The 22,615-nt window shown below is 47.1% G+C and overlaps 2 protein-coding genes across 2 annotated transcripts in view; one reads left to right on the plus strand and one right to left on the minus strand.

Annotated features, from left to right (window-relative positions):
- Window positions 1-2,347: 2,347 nt before the first annotated feature.
- Window positions 2,348-13,829, plus strand: LOC118793644 (reelin domain-containing protein 1-like). The gene is made up of 7 exons (XM_036551873.1): window positions 2,348-2,392; window positions 2,994-3,207; window positions 7,056-7,278; window positions 9,201-9,370; window positions 11,735-11,798; window positions 12,392-12,425; window positions 13,221-13,829. Exons 1-7 carry the CDS (start codon window positions 2,348-2,350, stop codon window positions 13,827-13,829), a joined length of 1,359 nt encoding a protein of 452 aa, XP_036407766.1.
- A 5,284-nt stretch (window positions 13,830-19,113) lies between these two features.
- The window catches only part of slc10a7 (solute carrier family 10 member 7), an 87,628-nt gene continuing 84,126 nt past the window's right edge, over window positions 19,114-22,615 (minus strand). Inside the window, exons 14-15 of the mRNA XM_036551874.1 lie at window positions 20,618-20,763; window positions 19,114-19,295 (exon numbers count right to left, since the gene is read on the minus strand). Of these exons, the coding sequence (XP_036407767.1) occupies window positions 19,263-19,295; window positions 20,618-20,763 (179 nt within the window). The 3' untranslated portion in view covers window positions 19,114-19,262. The remainder of the gene's footprint in view (window positions 19,296-20,617; window positions 20,764-22,615) is intronic.

Raw genomic sequence — 22,615 nt, forward strand, 5'->3', positions numbered from 1 at the left:
GCTATCCCATTTCTCCACTGGATGCTCATGTCTGTGTCATTTTTGACTTCCACTTCACCGGAAATCTGTGGAAATTCTGAATCCCATTTCACTGGTTTCCCAAGTCGAAGTGACCTTGCACGTTTTAACCCATGTCAGTTTGATCACACACAGTAAAAGCCATGGATCATTTTTTCCCCCTCATATCTTTTTGGGTGTAAAAGTTTGAGAGGCGACCATCTCAGAGGTGTTACAGCACCACCGTCTGCCGGCCTGTGTAACTGCGCCCTTTGTGGCTCCAGTCCTGCAGATCGCCCTGACAAAGGATGCAGACAAACTGCATCTGAAAAACAGACAGAGAATGCAGTGACCTGCAGGGGTCCAAACAGTTACCCCAGTCTCCTATACCTCCTGCTGTATTCAGCAGGCGTTCTTCTCACATGAGGATGAAGCGGCTTCAAGCGTGGACTTGATCTCCCATTCCTCCAAGGGGTTAATGATTAGGTATTGCTTCGCACATTGCTGACTGTGGTGTTGCTGTATTATTCTGTCACTGGTTTCCATGTGTCATGGCTTCTCTAATGAAAATGATATACAGAGGAATGCTATATGCTTTCAGATTAAACCACTGTCAATGCCAGGTTAATTCAACCCCCACCCCATCCACCCGCCTACCCACACACACTACAAATAGTTCTACAAATAGAACTATGAATGCACAGGCATAGACCCACACACGCACATGCACGCACACACATGACACAAACACTCGCCCTTACCAGTGTCTGGTTCAGCTGTGCCGGGCAATACAACAGAAAGCCAATCGTTTGTTCTTCCCTTTTTGTCTGCATTTCCAAGAATGGCCGCTTTTGTACTTCCATGTACACATTTTTTTTCCTTCAAGTTACATGAGATTGTGAGCCCACTGTGCATCTGAATCAGACGGGCCACGTGTGACTAATGCACTATTTTTATGCCCTATCCATAATTCCATAATTTCTCTTCTTGTTTGATCAGGTTGTCAATGGCAGCTTGAACCTGAGCCTTGGCACGTACTGGACCGCCACCGGATGCACTCAGAGATGTATGGTTTTAAAGACATGATGAATACGTCAGGCTGACCTGAATGTCTCACTGGTGATAAATTTTTAGAGAGGCATTTTGAGGTAAAACTCATCTCATTTACCTGAATCCTTACAGCAAGCGTGCATAGCTGCTGATCAGGCCAGGACCGGAACGTCCTAACCCTCTGTTTTCATTCGCAGTTCAAGGACACACCTTGGCATTTCTGCATAAGTACAAACAGTCCTGGCTTAGTCCTTCTGTAAGCAATGCTTGAGATGTTGTTTGGTAGAATGACCTCCAGATGATTGAAATCCATTGCAAAGGGACAATCATGACAAGTTATGTGCACACACACAAAAAGCCTGGCAGACACTGATGGTTGTGGTGTTGATTAAATACAGTGCGCACCAGCAGTACAAAGACTTGTTTAAACTTTTTATTTTAATTTTTTTGTTGATAAAAAAAATCACTCAGTTTACAGGAAGAAACTTCATAATCTGAAAGTCTGAAGTATTGGTACTTTCCCTATCTGTAAATACTTGAATGTGCCCCATATCAGTACCCGGGCCTCCTGTATTCTTAGTTTACGGCCAGATTATTATATGTGAATGTACACCCAGTGAGGTCCTAACAGAATTCTGCTCTGCAACGCCTCACTAAACCTCCACACTCTGCACTTTGTTGTATCAAACTTTTAACTTAGGGTGCCAACGGTCAGTATAAAGTTACGGCCAATGTTGCCAGGTTGTGACATTTGACCCTACATAACGTCATGTCTAAAGGTGTAAGAAGGTGTCTAAAATGTACCTCCAGCAGGCACGTACAGAATAACGCAGGGGGTCTCACTCCAGACCCCCAAAACCACGGTGCAGGGTGCAAGCAAACGTTCTGCTGCTGTGGAAGGTCACTCCTGTAAGCTCTGAGCAGCGTGGCCTCTCTTTGTTTTCCGGAAACTTCTCACGGAACAGAACAATAAGGGAGCTCCAACTGAGACAGGATAAATGCCCATGTTACTGAGTGGCAGGACTCACCCTCCGCCCCTTATTTACACCATGGCTAAAGCGGCGACCAGAGGGGGGGACTGTGTGTGTGCACAAGTGTGTGTGTGTGTGTGTGTGTGTGTGTGTGTGTGTGTGTGAGGGGGACAGAATTCAGGAGCCTGAGGTGCAATGAGATTAAGAGGAGGATGAGGTGTCACCAAGTTCCTGGAGGTGTCCGGCGCCAGCTGTCGCACTTCCTGGTTGAGGGAGGTGGGGTCTGGGGGGGAGTTTCCCCCCACACCGTGCTCTTCTGTGGGCTCACTATGGAAATCCTGCACACATCAAACCAGAACACCATGCCCATAAAGGTAAGACCATTTCATTGTCATTTAAGAAATCTGTGGGAGATATTCATTAACGCCGCTGAATGATTCGCAAGGCGTGTGTGTCAAACAACTGATCGTTCATTTTAATCGCTTACAATCTCCAGCTAGTTGTACATTCACAGCTTGAAACATGTGATCTTCTTTAATGAGATGTGAAATTGGACTGCTAGTTTACTTGCACAGTGGTTGTAATATCTGTTATTACTGAGTGAGACTTGATAACTTCCCTGACAGATCTCGCTTTGTGCTCCAAAGTGAGACACTGTGGTGTATTGGTTTTATTTCAAACCACCTTCTAGGTAAAAAAGAAGACAATATAGATTACACACTTCAGATTCGTAACAAACAAGGAATTCCCAGAGGAAGAGATGGTGATCTGGACAGCCCTGATCAGCGTGACCTCAACCTCTCTCCGTGTGTATGCATATGAATGTGTGTGCGTGTCACTGTCCAGGTTTGAATATTCTTGCTAATGCATGTATAGCAGTTATTTATTTCTGTGTGTGTGTGTGTACAGTATGTATGTGCTTGCGCATGTGTTTGTGCATGTGCGCATACGTGTTCACACGCATGTGTTTCGCAGGTCATGCAGACCCTCTCTGCGCAGCTGCTCCTGTGCGCGGCTCTGGCTCTCGCCCCGCTCCCCCGCGCCCGGGCCTTTTCCCAGGGAGCGAAGCCCTCCTCCTGCCTGAACATGGAGCCCGGGCACATCCGCGCCCAGCCTCAGGACCCCCGGCACAGCCACGTCACCCTGCAGGCCGGGGCCGGCTCCTACCTCCCCGGAGACACCGTGTCAGGTAGGCCTCACGGCGCAGCCCGGGGGACGCGCGGCCAACCGCATCTACAGAGGGGATATCCCCATCCATCTGTAGTGTGGGTTCACAATATGACCACAACCTGACCGAAACAGGAGCAGGTCATTCAGTCTGCAGGCAAAGGAAAACAAAGGCACTCAGGCTTAGTAGTGACTGAACACTACTAAGTGGCAGTATAAGGCTGGCAGTGTAGCATAGTGGTAAGGAACAGGGCTTGAAACTGAAAGGTTGCTGGTTTGATTCCCCTCTGAAGCACTACTGCTGTACTCTTAAGCAAGGTATTTAACCCACAATTGCATCAGTAAATATCCAGCTGTGTAAATGAATAACGTACAAATTGTAACCCATGCAAGTTACTCTGGATAAGAGCATTTGCTTAAATGACAATAACATAATGTGTCAATGTAATGAAAACAGTCAACACTTCTAAAAACAGACTTTTGGACTACATCTATACCTTTGGTCCAAATATAATCGAGCACAAGTTTCTTTGTTTCATGTCAGTGGTTCAATAGTACTGTGTTCAGTTTCAGCTTGACTAAAATTCAGTTTTGGAGTGTTGTAGCAACAGTCACAAAACAAAAGGTCAGTTTAATCTCAAGAGTTTCGATTAACATCAAAAATCGGTTACAATGCATGGAAGGGATTCATTGATAACCTTAACAACGAGGTTGAATTTCTGAGTGCAATCCAGAAGCAACTTTAATAATGGATTGCCACATATCATAAATGTTCACAAATTAGTTTAACATCGCGGTGTTAAAGTCCATGTAGTTAAAAACAAAAATACTGAATTGTTACGTAAAACAATGTGTATATGTATGTCACACTTACCACAACAGTCACCTAATAGTAATCTACAGGTATATAATGGAAAAATTTACTTTTGTAAGCAAAGGGCCACAATCTCAGTTTTTTATGGTTTACAGTTTTTTGTTCTTGCATTGTGTAGCCAACTGAATTTCAATGAGGTATTAATGAATATTAATGAGAGATGAAATCATTGCTTGTTTTTATCAGAATCTAATTAATATTGCTGCACATGAAATCTTTGTGACTGTCACTCAAAATTGAGATAAATCCCAGGCTTCACTGCTCATGAGTGGTGTTTAATACTGAGCGAGACAGCATGCACTGGAAGTGTTTTTTCCCCATTTCACAAAAAAGTTTATAAATTAGTTATGTGAAAAATGTTTTACATATTATTAGCAGTTTAATTTAAAAGCAGTTTAATTATTACAGTTTTTGCAGGATTTGAACTGCCTACCAGGACACTGCTTTATGCTAGTACAGACATTGTATGGTGAAAAACAATCAATCACTGGCTATATCATTTGCCATTGTAGCTAACAATTATTTACTTGTACAATTTATACAGTTGTTTGTACAAGTTTGAAAGTCCAATTTGCGTGTCCGATAGTGTTTGTATGCAATCTGCATAAATTGCAGAAATTATCAGTTATTTTTATAGCTAGCCAACACAGCTAACTGCTGTAGCCACTGCATGCTCCCCTGTAGCACGATAAGCTTCATTACACATATAGTTTTTTTTATTGCTGAAGGCAAACAGGACACTTGTACATATAATAGGTCAGATTGAAATATGGATTTTGAAATGAGCACCAGATGCACCTGTATGGCTGCAGAATTCATTTTTATCCTTGTAATCTCAGCTACTCTGCACTTTCTAAGATGGTCCTGTATCACTACTCCATGATCAAGCTGCGCCCGCATGGACTGCCCTCATCTCATCCGTCATCCTAGAGTGAAATGCAGCATTTAATTCACTGCCTGCATACTTTTTCATTATTAAATGTGGTTTGAAATTTCCTGAACCACGTAGCTACATTTATATGAATTATTCACTTTATTATATAGTGTTAACCCTAGGCCACCACCCTACCCTAGTCCCAGCTGTTATTTCTGGCCTGCAGTGGGCACTTGTGACGTCAGTGAAGACGGCTCTGTTGTGAGCCATGCTTTGAGGTCCTTGGGAAAAGGGTTACTGCTGCAGGGATCACCTTTGCATCGGGCAGTGTCAGGACAGCTCTTCAGGAACACTGCGGCACTGCCTGCCACAAGCTGGATAAATGCCTCTTTGTGAAAGTGGAGATTTCATACTGATCCACCACGACGTGGGTGAGCGTGCCATATGCGCGTGGTGCTAACTGCGTCAGAGCAGCTGGCCTTGAACAGAGTTCTCTGACTGCCCCACCTGCAGTTCCTACTGTAATTTAGACCCCAGGGACATCCGACCTTGGCCAAGAATGTGACCTCCGACCCGCTTATCTGAAAAAAGCTACCGTGGGCACAAGGTCAGAGCGTGACTCATTTAGAGACTACGAGCAGTGTGAAGTTTCTTCGCTGTAATAAAAATTATCCTGCGATGGCAATGCAAGATAAAACATTTCTCTTGTCTTTACGCAAAACTTAAACATTTTCCTGCTAGCTCAAACCAGGGTCACCTAATCACTACTTCCAAGAACTCTGATTGGACGAGAGAGTGCTCAGTTCCTGCCCTTTCAGAGTGCTGAGCACCATGAGTGTGGGAACAGCTGCTGAACAGAACATGACTCAGTACTGAAACTGAGACTGAAACACTACTGCGACAATCAGAGCTTAAAATGGCATCCTCTACGAAGCCTCCCTGTTAAAACAGCCAAATTTTAAAAGAAAAGTTTGTTTTCTTCTCATTCTTATAGATTTGGTTATCAAATTCCATTACACATTATTTCTGCAGCAGCATTAATATAAAGAAACACAAATCTAGTACAACAGCAGTATATGCAGTGCAGGAACAGAATAACACACTGCTGTCGTAGGCCCCCTCCACAGCCAACACTCCCTGGGGCTTTAGGCCTTTAAATAAGGGTGGTCACTGCTGGTTCTACAAGTGGCTGGTTTCAGTATTAGAAGCAAGCCGCCCAACCAGCAAAGTCGTGCAACCCAAGCTGCAATGATTACCAGGCAGTTGATTCATTGACTGGAGTGCTTAAACTTAAACAGGCAATACAAGGAATATAAACTTATGTTGCACTCAAGTAATTAGTCTCCATAACAACATTTCCAGCCTGCCATGATAGATAACGCGCAGCACAACTGGCATTTGCCCAACTTGTTAATGGAATTGCTTGTGTGTTCCCCTTGTTTTTTTTTTTTTGTGCTGCACTTTGTCAAGTGGAGTCATTCTGGGTCACCCGCGCACCGGAGAGGGCCGCTTTCGTCCAATTTGGCATCTCGGTGTGGCATTCTGACCTTAGCGGAATGCCAGGGAAGGAGACAGAGCTGTGTGTGTGACACGGGCCGCATGCTGCGGGACTGGCGCACATCAGGGAGCGCAGGCCTCCGAACGAGTGATGAAAGAGGAGAGGAGGAAATGGCGGAATGAGCGAGACCACCACACAACACAGTCAAGGCTAGCCAACGGATAAGAAGGCTCTGCCGCCGGCCTTGGGCTACTCATTGTACACAGTGCATGAGGGTGTTATTGAAGGTGAAGTCTCCCCCCCCGGAGTGCATTATAAGAGCAGACTCAGACATGTACACAATGGGCCTGGGTTTTGTGATGTGGACTAACTGATTTCTATTGGCAGTTGAATGTCACGTGATTGTATAACTGCACAGATAAAACCTTGGTTTTTGTGTCATTCACCATGGCTGTGATGAAGGAAATATGGTCCGGTGATTACCTCAGGATCTCCTTACAGGAGAAGGTAAAGACCGAAGAATGAGGTAAGAGAGTGAAGTGTCACCCAGTGAGGCGCTCTATCAGGCGTCACGGTTGAACCGCGGTCTGGAATCACGGTGCCAGTCTGCTTTCGTCTCCGCAGTGGCAGTGAGGAGCACCAGAGACTTCATGGGCTTCCTGCTGCAGGCACGCACCGTGAGAGACGACCGCGTGGCGGGGGCCTTCGTCCTCGTCCCGCCTGGCTCCAGGCTGCTCCGCTGCGTGGGTGTGGACGACACCGTCACGCACTCTGACAAGCTGCTCAAGAGGAACCTGTCCTTCGTCTGGAGGGCCCCAGACCGGCCCCTGGGGGACGTCCGCTTCCTGTAAGAGAGCTCCACACTGTTGCTACGGTAGATGTGTTTTCCACTGCCGGGCCAGGCAGAGGTGTGCCAAGGCTTTTTGAGTCTCAGGGGAAATATGAGTGGAGCTAAATCAGTGCTTCCAGCCCTTCGCCACACCCTGCCTATCTTCAGCCGGCCAGCTGGGATAAAGGGTAGTGTCTTCAAGATAACACCTTGTAATAATCTGAATAATTATCTAGCTATAAATTAAGCTTGCTACACACCGCTATTATTGGAAACATGTACATGTTTATTTTCTTATATACAGCCTGCTGGTTGTTGTTGAGTGAAAACTGAAAAACCGAAATATAAGTGAACAAAATTTTCACCAAAGTTAGATAGTTTGCTTCCCTCAAGATACACGTCATTTGTCTGCCATCTTCTCGGGCAGGACAATAGATCTGGATGGGATCTGGGAACTAAAAAGCTCTCATGTTGGACTGACAGTGGGAAAGTCTCCAGTAGCTTTAGCCCCTGCTCTCTGGCACAGTGCTGCCGCCCCCCTCCATGCCCCACAACCCAACCCCCTCAAGACCATGCCGGATGTGATGTGGTCTGGCTCAGCCAATGAGAATCATGCGCTCCCTGCACAGGGCAGCTTATCGTGCGAATGGGTCCAGAACTCATATGGGTCTACCAGCACGGCACTGGGCCGCCTCTAGGAGGAGAGCCATGATGCTAGGACATGCTGGGGGCACCCAAGCCCTTGGTTTATCATTACCTTCACCTCAGCTCCCGGATCTGTTTACTGTGGAATCAGTAAAGAGCCTTGTAAATTTACTGCTAACCTGACCATTCCACCTTCTCCTATTTCCCCAAGTGTGACTGTGTAAATCAAAGGGATAGTAATCTTTATGGGATGAACACAGGCGGGATGAATATGTTATTAAAGGCAACGCGGGGAGCGGACATGCCTTTTTGTATGAAAATGATTCATGGCGCGAGTCTGGTTGAAGCACTTAACTCAATTTGAAGTACAACTGAGCTCTCGTAAGCCAGGTTAGAAACTCACAGGTGAAAGCATTTTTACCCAACCACTGCGCCTGTAATGATAGCAGTAAAAAAACTATGAGTGGCATTTTATATTTATGTTCCTGCATTTTGCCTTTTAGTTAGCTTCATTGCAATGCTTTGAAACCTTTTAGAAATACAGCATAGGCCCTCACCGTTTTTATGATATAGGCTTATGGCAATATAACAGTAATATTCTTAAACTTTCAGACTTGACTGCCTTGGCATTGAAGGTGCAAAATTTGAAACCTTAAATACTGTATATCATAAATACAAAGAACTACACACAGTATATTAAACAACAGTAGAGAATGTCTATATTCTCTAAGGACTGATTCCTAAAAGTCTTGATCAATTGGTATGGTTTAACAGGGGAATTTCTATAAAAAAGTAACAAGAATGAAACACTTAAGATGGAGTTTGAAGCACATCAATAATTTTGACTTTAGTGGGAATATTCTGCAGTAGTTCGCCCCAGCGGTGTTCAGTGAATGAAATTTTCTTTTTTAAAGATTTTAAAGATTTAAAATTTTTTTCAATGTAAAAGTGAGAGATTTTGATGAGGTTGGAGGTTTCAGTTACCTGAAATATCAAATACAGGTTCAAATAAAGGTTGCACTGTGCAGCTTAATAAAAACAGTCATGAAGTTCTGGTATGTTCATTTACAGATGACTTGTCATGATTTTGATAGTTTAACTCAAATAAGCACTTTTTTGTCCTCAGAACCACCCCCATAGTGCCTATGCATGTGTGTGTTTGTTGGGGGCTTCACCATATATTCTAAATAATTGACATTTAAGACAAAAACATGTGCTTTTAAGATTTAGATCAAAATGTAGCTTATCCACAGGAATCTCCCTCCAGTAACCTGCCTTTGCTCTCTCTTCTCCAGTATAACAGTGGTGCAGTCATACTTTGTGTACTGGGCCCGGATTGAGTCCGCCGTGGTGCATGATGGGACAGAGAGCCCCTTGAGTCTGGGGGGAGATGCTGCGACAGGAGTGGACGGAGGGGGTGCCCTGCCAGGTGCGCAGGTGAACATCACCGGCCTGACCGGCCAAGGTACGCTGGGGGGTGGAGCCTGGGGGCTCACAGTACCATGCGCACCGTGACTCAGCTCAAGGGTAAAACCCCCCCCCCCTGGCAGGACGACCATAACTCCAGCCCGTCTCTTCCACCGATCGGGAGGTCATAAGCATGCCTCGCACATAAGCGCGGCGTTGGACCGCGTCCCAGAGGCCGGGCCGATGTAATAAACACAATTAGGCCGAGCTCGGAGATCCGCGCTCCCTGATGGATTTAAACTGCGTGTCGGGGCCAGCGGAGAGGGGGACGAGAGACACGCGCTGCCTTTGAGATTAAGATATGATTCCAATAAAGGAGCAAAGAAAAAAAATAAAACAAGAAGCCATTCAATTAAGAATGACAGCTGGGATTGGGCACTTACGCTATATGTCACTCAGGGAATTTTAACAAGAGTGAGCGGAGAACGGGGCGTCCTTCATTAGGCTGAAACCTGTGTATATTTCATTGTTTGAGATGCAAGGATAATGCTGTTAGGATAAATCATATGGCATTACATCACACTCCCACTGAATATAAGGTTATATTAGAGTTGGCCTCAGGAGCCGACCTCTTTTCACCAGATGTTCTCATTGCTGAAGAGCAATAATGTAATCAGTGTGGGAAAAAAAGTGCTGACTTGTGATTGGAAAGTTAATAGATTTGACCACTGCCGCAATGTACACTTCTCCTCCGCTGCTAACATGTTGTGTGCCTCAAGGTCCTGAATTTGTTAAAAAGTGATTAAAAATTTACAAAAGATGAATGTATGAGAGTATTTTTAGCTAACTGTCCAAAGCTTGAACTGACCGTGATGCTCAGACTTTGCCGACCTTTTTGCCCTCTAGTGCTGAAACCTGGTTACTGCAGCCAGTGAGTCATTTACGGAGAGAGGGGCACCACCTCGAGAGTCACTTCCTCCGTTCACAACAATGCTAACTATGTGCTGCGCTGTGCGCCCTCTTGTGAGACATTTTGGTATTTGTTTCACGGCAGTGTGGCCTCTTGCTCCTTTCACTGAACTGACTTGGAAGTATTGGGTCTGTGCTGTAACAGATAATATGAAGTATCGGAAAACCGAGTCTCAGACTGAACTCTCAGCTCTTCCCACACGCTAAAGAACTGTGTCCTTCAACACTTGAAATCTGCAACAGGGTCAGATTGTAGCATTTAGTATCATCAAATGCTTTCGAACAAATCATAAAATCATGCTGTTAAATAAGCCCATTCAAGAAAAATCTGATCTGTCCAATGTGAATGTCTACCATATTGAAAAGGCTTGAACAACACATGAGCTTTACAAACCGGGACAAAGAAAAAGAACAAAAGAGAACACCAGCTGTGTCACACACAGGCAAACCAAATGAGACAGACCACCGATGCAGCTGTCGCTAAGCCCTGCTCTCATATTATTATTAAAAGTATTCATATTCATTTCTGTGAAAACAGCTGTGCAACAAGAGGTTGATTATTTAAAAGGACATATTCATATTTTAAAGGTATTGCCCTTTTATCAGCTCTACTGACAGCAGACACATCTTTTATTCCACTGGTTTTTAAGTGGAGTATCTGTAGTTCAGGCCCTTGGGTACCACAGCAGTGGCCCTCCCAGGAATCAAACCCCTGACTGTGGAGCTTAGAGTCCGGTGTCCAAACCTCTGCACCACACTAGTGCTAGCCTACAGAGTAAATTTAAACTTTTCTGCTCCCAAATCTTCCACAGACTGGCCCAGCGAGCAGCTCCCTAGCAGAGGAGGCCAGACGGAGGTAGACAGAGAGAGAGAGGAGGAGGAGAAGGAGGAGGAGAAGGAGGAGGAGTCGTCCAGCACCAGCTCTCCACCCCCTACAGCCTCCAGCGAGGATCCCACTGTACCAGCCCCGACCACAGGCCTGGTCCTACTAGCACCGCCCCCAGGCCCATCACAACCAGGGTACATCACACATCTCTACATTACATTATTGCTCTTTAGCAGACACTGTTATCGAGAGAGACTTACACAGGTTACAATTTACATTATCCATTTATACAGCTGGTTATTTACCCAAGGGTACAACAGAACGGCAGTGCCCCAGCAGGGAATCGAACCAGCAAACCTTTGGTTACAAGTCCTGCTCCTTACCACTATGCTACACTGCCCACTGCCACCCCAAATACATGGACACAGCACTAGACATGAGCTCTACGCCTCATGTCTACACTGTACGGAGGGTAAAGGCTTTTAACAGCACCTTAAAACCAGCCCAGGGAAAGTCTTCGGTTGTATGAATGAGACGCCGCTGGCAGAGACCCGGTGCAGCGCTGCAAGTCCGGCGACTCACCTGCCCGCCTCTGTGTCTGCTCTGTGCCTCCGGGCGTTTTAACAGGACAGCCAGCCAGCGGCCCGGCACCGCCCCTCAGCCATGCCATCACTGTGAGCGCGGAGAAGAGGTACGACAGGGCAGACACGAGACCCCTCCTGTGAGCACGTAAAAATTTTACGCCACCTCAAAAGATCACACGCTTATCTCAGTGATCCTGTCAGGTAACACACCCACCTCATGTCACATGATGACATCACGTCAAGATCACGCTGTGTAATGTGCAATTCTCCCTCCTGGCTCCCCTCCCTGTGCCAGTTCACAGAGAGCTTTCTACAGAACAAGACAACCAATCCACCATGCCATATCAAGTCATTACAGACAGATATAAAGTTTTCAAATGTTTTATTACATGTGTAATCATCATCGAAAACTTATAAGCAGGACCTTCATCCATGACTATACACTAGGGTTTGTATACTTTCACTGTGGGTTTTGTCATATGATAATATTATATGATGATAACCTGCTGTGTTATACCCAGAAAATACACTGTGCAGATTCATATAGTTACATCAAATGCATTGTGCAGCACCACTCTCTAGAAAGTGTCACCTCATTATTAAAGGTGAACTCATTAAAAAGGAACTTAAAATTAAATTAAGGAAATAGCAGTGACAGTGCTGGTGAGGGTAAAGTTCCTCCTCTTTCTCTGCTGTTAAGCAGCACAGCGTCTCAGGATGCCAAAACACGAAGGGTGAGTCACAGCAGCCCTGTCTGGGACTCAGTGAAGTTGACTCAACATGTGGGACTCTTCCCAGCAAGCGTCTGGCTTTTATCTTTGAACGCCGATTCAATACTCAAGGCTTTGCATAGCATCCAATGGCTTCTCTCTGTGCAGCGTTTCACAGTGAAACGCACCATGCATCTACCATGTGGGCGGCTAAATGGAATGTGTTCACCTCTGTTTGCATGGAAACTCAGCTCCAATTGTGAGGCCTGTGCTGTCTGGGTTATACAGTATGTGGGCATTCCATCAGGGTAAAGCGTGTGGTGACAGTTAAGTTGCTCATCTACACTCCAGGTGTCATATAATTCAGGCTCAGTTATTGATCTTGCTTCCATGCATGGTCACAGTGCAGCCGCTCTGGGTCTTGTGTACAGCGCCCTCTTGTGGCTGTGCATGTCACTTCTTTTTTCTCTGAGATGTTGACATCGGGGTTTGATGGACCTGGCCCACCCCAGGGTTTGTGTTTAGTGTTTAGTGTTTTGTGCGTGTGTCTGTGTGTGTGTGTGTGTGTGTGTGTGTGTGTAAGTTTCATGCCTGAGCCCTCCCTGCTGCAAGCTGCCTGTCACTGGAAAAAGCTCGTGCCTTTGCATAACTCCCCTCTCAACACCCCGACTCTGGGCCTCCTCCACAGACCGGCTGGCCGGCTTCCATGCAAACAGAGGAGTAAAAATACTCTGCACCTGGGCCGCTCTTCATCTAAACACCGCCGCGCGCCCAGGCACTCTCTGTCCACCCCCACCCTGAGGTCAAAATGTGTTTCAGCAGAGTTCAAACGGTCCAGGCCCAGAGGAATCCGCCCTGCTGACATCCAGCACAGAGCAGCCAGCGATGCAGCCCCGGCAGCCGCAGAGGAGCCCCCAGACGGCCCCCGACCCGGAGCCTGAGGCAGGCCCCTCCCCTACTCACCTTGAGCCACCCCACGCCCCCCACCGCTCGCACCCAGACCCCGTGACCCGCTCCGCCCCCGCTGACCCCCCGCAGCAGACCCCCGGCCCAGCTTCCCGGGTGCAGAAGGGGGTCGTCGCCCGGAATCTCTCCCGGGGCGGGGAGGCGGGGCCCCCCAGGGAGGCAGGGGCCGGGGTGACGGAGGAGAAGGGGAAGGCCCCGGGGCCCACGACCCAGCGGAGCGCCCTGGAGCTGGGCGTGTTGCTGGGCTGCTCGGCCGGGCTGGGCATGGTGCTGGCGGCGGGGCTCCGGTACCTGCACAGGCAGTACTGCCTGAAGCGCACCGCCGTGTCTCTCAGCGAGCACGACCGCGGCCTCATCCACCTGCAGGACAGCGGCGAGCTGGTGCAGGTGCGCAAGATCCGGCAGAACAGCTTCGTCCTGCTGCAGGCCGAGTACAACGTGATGACCCCGCCGGGGAACTGACCGCACACTAACACACGCCCTCACACACACACACGCGCCCTCACACACACACGCACACACACGCCCTCACACACACACACGCCCTCACACTCACACGCATCAACTCACACAGAAACAAACACACACACACACACACACACACACACACACACACACACACACACACACACACACACACACACGCGCGCCCTCACACACACACACACACACACACACACACACACACACGCACACACACGCCCTCACACACACACGGACGCACACACACGCCCTCACACACACACGCACGCACACACACACGCACGCACACACACACACACACACACACACGCGCACACACACGCGCACACATGCACCCTCACACACACACACGTGCACACACTCACACGCACACACGCCCTCACACACACACACACACGCACGCACACGCGCGCACACACACGCACACACACACACGCACACACACACACGCGCACCCTCACACACACACACACACGCACACACACACCCTCACACTCACACGCACCAACTCACACAGAAACAAACACACACACACACACACACACCCTCACACTCAAATGCACACGCACCAACTCACACAGAAACAAACACACACACACACACTCACACAGAGAGACAAAAACACTCAGACACACAAACTCACTGACTCACAGAAAAAAGCACAGACACACAAGCTCACACTCTGGCTGGAACAGTGTGAGGTGAACACCCTCTCTCTATGGTCTCAGATGGTGTGGCCCTTTCATTCCATTACTGTTAGTTTCCTATCTAAGCCAAGGCAGTGTGTCATTTTCACCTGATACTTTGCTTCTTCCTATTTTATTAAATATTAGTCACACTTCAAAGATCCCTCCAAAGAGTCTGAATAATGGCTTCCAGTGATGTTACTCTAGAAAATATGTATTTATGGAACATTGTCTGTCTAGACTGTATTTCATAAGAAAGGTCTGATTTACTTTTAGCATTAGCTTGGGATAATTTATTATTAGACTTTCAGTGCTGCTTATTGTCTGCTGTGTTTCTCTCTCTTTGCAAGCAGTATTAAACTTTTAATTACTGTTTGTATTCACACCAGGGAACTTTCTCAGAAATGTTAGGGATTGTGCGGGCATGTTAGGGTTTCTTTGTGTGTGGATTTTAGCTTGTACATAATTTAACTCCATACATATTTGCTTTTATAGCCATAAATACTTAAGTAATGAGGAAAGCAACTTTATCTTGAACAAACATCAATCTAAATAAACTCTTGACTATTCTTGTCTAAGTGTATGCCCTAACAATACATCTTGCTTATTTTCATGCCGTTGTGGTTTTTTGTAATTCCGTTCATTAAAAAAGAGCTCCGTTGTCATCAATACAAAGAAATCATACAACTCCTGCATTGGCCAGACTGTACATTGCCTTTGATAGTTCCACGCTTGACCATTAGGGGGCAGACTTACACAAAGCAAGAACGCAACACTCATACCCATTTTGAGCGGCCAGTTGGAGAGGGAAAAAAATTAAACACTGCTCTTGTGCATCACATACCAACGCAATTAGTAAAAAAAAAAACGTATGATCGTATTCTTTAAAAGTTGTTTTATGGGTTAATAAAAAATAAACAAAGGCAGGTCAAGTGCTTACAGTTATTAATCTACCGTAGTAAGATTGCAACCTGAGATGAATTCCTCATAACCTAAAAAAGTTGGTTAACTTAACCCAGAGCAGAAACCTAATGCACACCCCGAATCATAAATACATTGCTTTTATTTTTCAATTTCTTTCGTGTACAAAAACATATTATTGAACGGGATCTGTAAATCCGCACATTGGCGCCTAAATTATACCTATACTGTACATCAACTACAAATTGAACAAAGACAAGATAACAGAAAAGAACGAATGAATTAATCTGGGTTGAGAGGTGGAGAGGTAATATATAAATGTGTAAAAACGTTAAATTAAGTATCTGTTGAGGCACAAAATTATGATCTATATATTATGGTTGCTGCACTTCTATGGAAGAATCCCTTCAGCGGTGCTTTAGGTATTGATAAAGTGTAGTCCTGTAGCTGCCTTAACTGTGTGATGCACTTCAGGGAAATTCACTTCACACCTCAGTCCCGCTTGAAACATTACATTAACGTTACCCTCCGGCTCTTTCAACAGCACTGCCGCTCATTGGTCCTCTTGGTAGTACATTCTTCGTTTAAGAGCATAAATACATAAATAAAAATAACTTCTTTTGGCGCGCATCTCGGTTAAAACAAAAATCCGGAGCTGTAAACAAACACGATTGCAGTGCTGTACCACAGCACCGGAGGATTATAAATCCATTAAACAGAAAATCAAGCGTGTGAAAGATTAATGAATATTCAGCGTCGAAGAATTATAAAAAATGGAGACTGTATACATACGCACACTCTTTGCAAAAAAAAAAAAGAGTAAATGTAAGACGTGACTCTGAAACTGGAACTTAAATGAAACCCTCTTGATTCAAAAATCTTTCAAAGGGAATATTCTTCGTCTGCACCTCATTTTAAAAATGAAAAAGCAAACTTTACGAAGCAAGCACAAACAGCGCAAAGCGGGAATGGCAGGCTTCAAATCTCACTGCAGTGCTCTACTTACAATCAAGTCTGGTGGCAAGCGCGTCTCGTTCGATCTCATGTGACTATTTATTAATAAACAATCCAACGCAAACAACAACGCTCGGAGAGTCCTGAGGATATTTAAGAGGTCTGAATAATAAAGCGAATATTTTCGAGTTCAGCTTGTTTCAAAGAACGACAAACATGACCGCGCTTGTGGGAGCAGCCCGGCTTATCTGGATTTAAGGTTTAAAAGGCTGCGCTCATCTTCCCTTGCCCGTGCTCAAATATAGAGATGGAGAGATTAAAAACGCACATCATACTGTAGTCCGTGATACCCTCGTCACTTTCATATACCACAAGCAGACCACGTAAATAATTCTCTGTGGTGACTGCCGGAACTGTCTCTGGGTGCCCGGGAAGTTCGCAACACAAGTTGCCCGTAAGTGCTAATCGAAGACCAGATTCCTCAGCCTTCCCCACCCTATACCAAAGCTGGTCCTAGATCAGCTCTTAGAGGAAACTTCTGCCTTGAAGACCAGGGAAGATGGGAACATGCCAAAAAAGTTATCTAAAAAGGAAGAAGTGGATACGAAGCCACCATTAGCAGCTCCGGGTTTTTTTGGAGGAACTCAAAGGGGAAGGCAGACAGTGATCCTTGATCGTAAGTAGGAGAGACATGTGATATCGGAGCTGGAAGCATTTCTTGAAACCCATGCTGTCTGGTTAAAGTTCACACCCTTGCTCTTCAACTACCAGCCCGATTTCAGAGCTCACCTTATCTGATCGCCCTTCCAGAGTCACACATTCTTAACATTCCTGCGTTCCAACTGTGCTAGACCACAACCGACTGCCATATCACGCTGGGCCTGCTTCCTCATTCAGATCCACCTGACATGAAAACAATTGGATCTGCCCAGAACCTGCTCTAAACAGATGTCTGGTGGGTGACCCGCTCTATAGGGGTCTGTCTAAAGGCCTCCTGATCTTGTGCACACAACTAAGCCTTCCTTCACAGTATGCAGAGGCCAGCACCCAAATGGGAAAGGGCCTTATGAATATACACACGCTTCTACCCTGCCATCTGCATTGTAACGTAGTCTGAGGTTCACCCGTGCCACAGGTGTCAAAGGTGGAAGAGCAGTGTAGACTGAACGCTACGGCCCGGGTTCGATCCCGACTGTGTCACTAGCCGACAGTGACCGGGAGCTCACAGGCGGAACACATTGGCTTCGTTCCGCCGGGGATAGGGGTGGGTACGTCGGCAGGGGCTTCGGTCCCATTAGCAACAGCGACCCCTGCTGGTCGATCGGGCGCCTGTGGTCCAGGCGCCAAAGCTGCATATGAAATGTCTTCCTCCGACTCATCTCTGTGCTAGCTTAGCTTGTGGACCGCAGTGCGAAAAGAAGCAGCGGCTGACATCACATGTCTCGGAGGAGGGCACGTGCTCATCCACGCTCTCCCGGATTGACAGTGGGGGTTGTGCAATGGGACCAAACACTGATGACAAATTGGGCATTCCAAAAAATTTGGGGAATTAGCCATTCCAAATTGGGGAGAAAATAGAAAAATGGAGAGATGGAAGAGCAACCGTCACTCCATTCAAATCACGGTGGGTCTGTGAACGCACCTACCGACAACACGACCAAGTCCAGCGGAGAGACACAGGTATGCTTGGACCACACGGCTTCCCTCCCTTACCAGCCTATCACAGCCACGACCCCATTACCCCATGAGCGTTTAATCTAAGTGAGGGTTACTCCCGGTAATAGAGCTGCTACAGTCCCTTTGACCCTGCCTCCTCCCTCGCCTCATTCTCCCAAACCCTCCACGCTGTCTGCGCTGCTAATAGGGCCCGCGGTTTCCTCGCCTAATGGAACGCCGGCTAAAGAGAGTTTTCCGATAGGGGCGCGCGGAGCCCCTCTAGGCAAAGAACGCATTAACCTGTTTTGACGCGATGCATTCTAAATGACGTTATTAGAGACGGTCGCCCGCCACCTCCCGGCTCTCCCCCGCGTAGCCGGGACGCGGTGCTCATGAGCCCAGGGCCACGGCAGCATTAGCGCGTTTACCGGAAGGTTCTCCAGGAGCTTAATGCCCGGCAATTTCACAGGTGAGGGTCAGCACAATTTCGACAAGCACAGGGTTCGCGGGCAGCTCAGCCGCCGTGTTTTTCCCAGATGTTTTATTGTTCGCAAAGCAGCTTTCACAAGAAAAGGTACATAACAGTGTGGTTCTTGGAAAGGGGGAGCCGGCTTGGAAAGCACCATGCGAAATGTCCTGGCTGTGAGTGGGCCAGGGGGGGCAACTGCCCCGCACCTGCTCCATCCGGGTCCTTCTCCAGGCAATCCGGATCAGTGGGGAGTCAAAACTGCCGGGTTCTGTACAGATTGTCACACATACGGTCTTTAAAAAAAAAACAAGAGGGAACAGAAAAAGAGTAAAAAATAAAGGCATGCCACCAGCGTGCCCGAGTCGGTCCATCAAGGCCGGTGGTAGCTTTCAGCGCTGTCACAGTAATGCAGCTCCCAGCCCCAAGCCGGGAAATGGTTCAACGTTGCATCTTCAGTCAGATAAAAAAAATAGATATATATATTTGAAAAAATGAAGGAAAGTAGAGAAATGTTTCAGTAACCAATGGCGATCAGAGGGCCAGTGGGTGCCAGCCAGGCTGAGAGAGGAAGGGGGGGGGGTCATGGATGGTTGTGGTAAGGCACTTTTATTGGCAGGATCCTTCCGCCTGGGTGGTGTGGGGGCAGCTGAGGCCTGGTCTCGTGTCTCTGTTTTGGTCCGTCAGTTCGGTTCAGCTCCTTCCCGAGAAACTTTTTTGCTGGCCTGGTCAGATGGGCTGCAGGTTGGTTAGCTTCACCGCCTGCCGTGAGACATGTTGAAAAAGAGACAGCTGCGTGTTGGTTCAGGTACTGAGTCAGGAAGATAAGACAGTTCCCCATGTGTTTATCCATCCATGCTTTTCACTCAGGCACTCCGCAGACAGCTACACCACGTCCCCAACAACTGGAATTACATCCCCATCCTCCACAACACCAATCTGTCTGTCTTAAATCACCAGTTTACCTCAATAAGTGCATTTATTTATTTAGCTGTAAGTATTTTTTGTTATCGTTCTATAACCTTTCAGGGCCCTGTCCACAAATATTGGATTGCGTGATTAGTTGACTCGCTTGAATAGATTCATTGCAGTGTTACCCCTAGTGCTGCTCTATGAAGGCGAGCAGTGGCCAGTGAAACACTTCTTAAAGTACTTTTTTAAAGTACTTATCTGAAACGTTTAAATAGTTTGACATACCTAATATTTATTTAAGAATATTTAGGTAATGTAATATCATTTATATTTTGTTTTATGTCCAAATGTTATGGTACTTTGATTAAAATGTGATATTACATTTTAATAAAAATTGGCCCAAATCCAAACACTGCAATGTGAAATTCAGCTCTTGAAATTCAGTGACATTCTGATGGAAAAACAGGCTCAATGTGAGACTGCCAACTCCCAAGAAGAACAGTGGTCCTCCCCACTCCATAACCCACCACCACCAGCCCGCAATTCGGGGAGGAGACACTGCACTGAGCAGATCATGTACCCACAATGACAGCCTGATTTCAATTATTTTGGCTGGTAAGAAAATGGCTTTGCGCATCTTTACTTACAAATCCTGGCCCGCAGAGTTGGAACACATTTCTATTGCATTAAGATACTCGACTGGAGGGAGAGAAGAGAGAGGGGGGGATCAGACGGAGGAACAGCCCTCGCCTGCTCTCTTGGAGGGTCGTCTCCTGACCCGAGGCCGCCCTTGCCAAGGACCCCGGCCTGTGACGCCTCCCCGCATGTCCGATGACACTTTGCACCTGAACGTGCATGTGCTCGCAACCTTTGTGTGTGTGTCTGTGAGTCTGTGCATTGTTTTGCATGCGAGTGTGGTTTCGTGAGCGTTTGTGCGTTTGCAGGTGTTTTGCATGTGTTTATGTGCGTGTCTGCGCATTTATGCGTGTTTGCGTGTTGTTTGCGTGTTTGTGTGCCTTTGTGTACATGTGTATGCGTGTGTTTGCAGGTGTTTATGTGTTTTGCGCGGCGGGTGTGCGTTTATGTGTGTTTGCATGTATCTATGTGTATGTTTGCATGCATGTGTATGTGTAAGTGTGTGTGTGTGTGCGTGCTCCGGTGTCCCTCCCTACCCTGTGTCTGGTGACCATCCAGGACTTGATGGTGGGCACGAGGATGCTGCCCAGCAGGATCTGTGCAGGGTGGTAGATGAGCAGAGGCACAGAGATCAGGGACAGGTGCTCATAGCCCTCGAACACGATCTTCAGCATGGGGATGCCTGAGGAGACAGGCAGCGGGGACAGTTAGCACTCTCACTGTGACCACACCCTTCACAGACTTCCACCGGAGTCGTTTCTAACTCTTCGGAGTGCACTGAAAGGAACAGTGCACCTACACCCCAGCTCTGTGGCTCCACATGAGCTCAGGTTAGCTCTGGTTGTCCTCATGAGCTCAAGTTCCCATTGCTTTTTTTTTGCCCTTCCTTACAGCGTGCGCGCTGGGACAGTCGCAGACATTAACGAAAAGCGTTGTTTAAATAATGAGAGGGTTTAATCACGCAAGTCAAAGGACAAAGCAAGAAGCCTGCACTGCACAGCTCTTTTCTTGCAGGAGTTAGTTTGGCTCCGACGTGGCGTGAATCTGAAAGCATCCAAACGCGCCGCTTTCAGGCCAAACTCCTTGTGGAAAAGGGCCTCCGCCACGCGTCGTCAGCCGGCCGGCGTCTGAATAACAATGTCCATCTTCTCGCCAGCGTTTACCCCCCCCCCCCCCCCCATCCCGCGTTTCCGCGCATCAGTATGTGCGTTTCGGTTTGTGGCCCAGGGCTGTGTGTACCCTACCGTCTCTCCAATGGAGCTCCAACCCGGGGGCCCCTTCCCCCTACAGACCTGGGGGACCGACGCCGCGCTCCCGGCTCTTGGTAGTTTGGACCCCTGCCCCCCCTCTGGGCCCCCCACCCCCCACGCAGGCGCTGGCTGCGGGCCTACCCCTGGCCAGGCCTCCCACCGCGCCGTCACTCGCACGCTCCCAGGTCACACCGGGGTCACCCCCCTCTCTCGGTTGGCCTCGGCCCCATCAGGTCACACCACCTCACACACCCACGACAATAACAGGGGAGGGAAGACCCACAATATTATCCCTCTCTTCCCTTTTTTCCCCCTGTCTTGACGTGAATCCTGAAAGGCGTCAATAATTCAGCGAGAGGAATTATTTATCTAATATCTATCTATTATTTATATTCATACAAGGGGTTGGTCCGCCGGGGACAGGTCTCATTTACAGGCACATATTTTGTAAACAGACAGACAGGGAACAGACAGCTCTTACTATTTAAAGAGACAGCAGTGCTCATGCGGAGCACCGCGTACCTTGCATTTAAATGGAACATGATCAATTTTTAATTTTTTTTTTAATGCATCACATGCATTAACTCCCTTTATCCAAAAAAAAAAAAAAACAGACAATAGAAGGTATTCCGGGGGACGGAACAGAATCACCAGATCCCTCAGGTTAGGGTAATGTTATGGAGCTTTCTTAAAAAGCTATTGTTGTAATTAAATATGTTTTTATTAAAAAGCAGCAATAGTGGCATTGTGCTTAATACTTCTATTAATCCAGCAGCCACTGAGAGGAAAACTTCTCATGGATGACCCCATTTTAACTGAAACAACATCATTCTCAAATAGTTTACACAAGATTTCTTATTTTGTGGTTAAAACAACAATGACAGGCAACAAGGAACAAAAGACAGTTATCCTCCCAACAAGACATGATCTATGTTACCTAGAAAGGAAGAAATGTTTTGGAAAGTGCACAACAGGTTATAAAAAAGGTTCCATTTCCAACTTTCGCTCTTACACAGGAATGGGCTCCTCATTTTGAATTACAACGAATTACCAACAAGTCATCACAAGAACACAGACAAGCCCTAGTTTATATGACAGAGCTGGGATGGAAAATCACCCTGGGTGTTCGCTCCCTACACAGACGCTGCCGGATCTACTTTCCCCGTTACATCTCCATTTGATCGGAGAGGAAGCGGCCTTCGCCACAGCGCAGTGACTCCTGACCACTCCTGCTTATTCTGATTAATGTCAAGTTTCATTCAGTGCCTGGGGGAGGTAATGTTC

The sequence above is a fragment of the Megalops cyprinoides genome, chromosome 18 (assembly GCF_013368585.1).
Source record: "Megalops cyprinoides isolate fMegCyp1 chromosome 18, fMegCyp1.pri, whole genome shotgun sequence".
NCBI lineage: Eukaryota > Metazoa > Chordata > Actinopteri > Elopiformes > Megalopidae > Megalops > Megalops cyprinoides.

Excerpts from the sequence above, each read along its gene's own strand:
- LOC118793644 (XM_036551873.1), top strand. The coding sequence starts at position 2,348 with ATGGAAATCCTGCACACATCAAACCAGAACACCATGCCCATAAAG. Across the intron at positions 11,799-12,391 it reads ACTGTGAGCGCGGAGAAGAG|CAGCACAGCGTCTCAGGATG; the intron begins GTACGACAGGGC and ends TCTGCTGTTAAG. Across the intron at positions 12,426-13,220 it reads AGGATGCCAAAACACGAAGG|CAGAGTTCAAACGGTCCAGG; the intron begins GTGAGTCACAGC and ends AATGTGTTTCAG.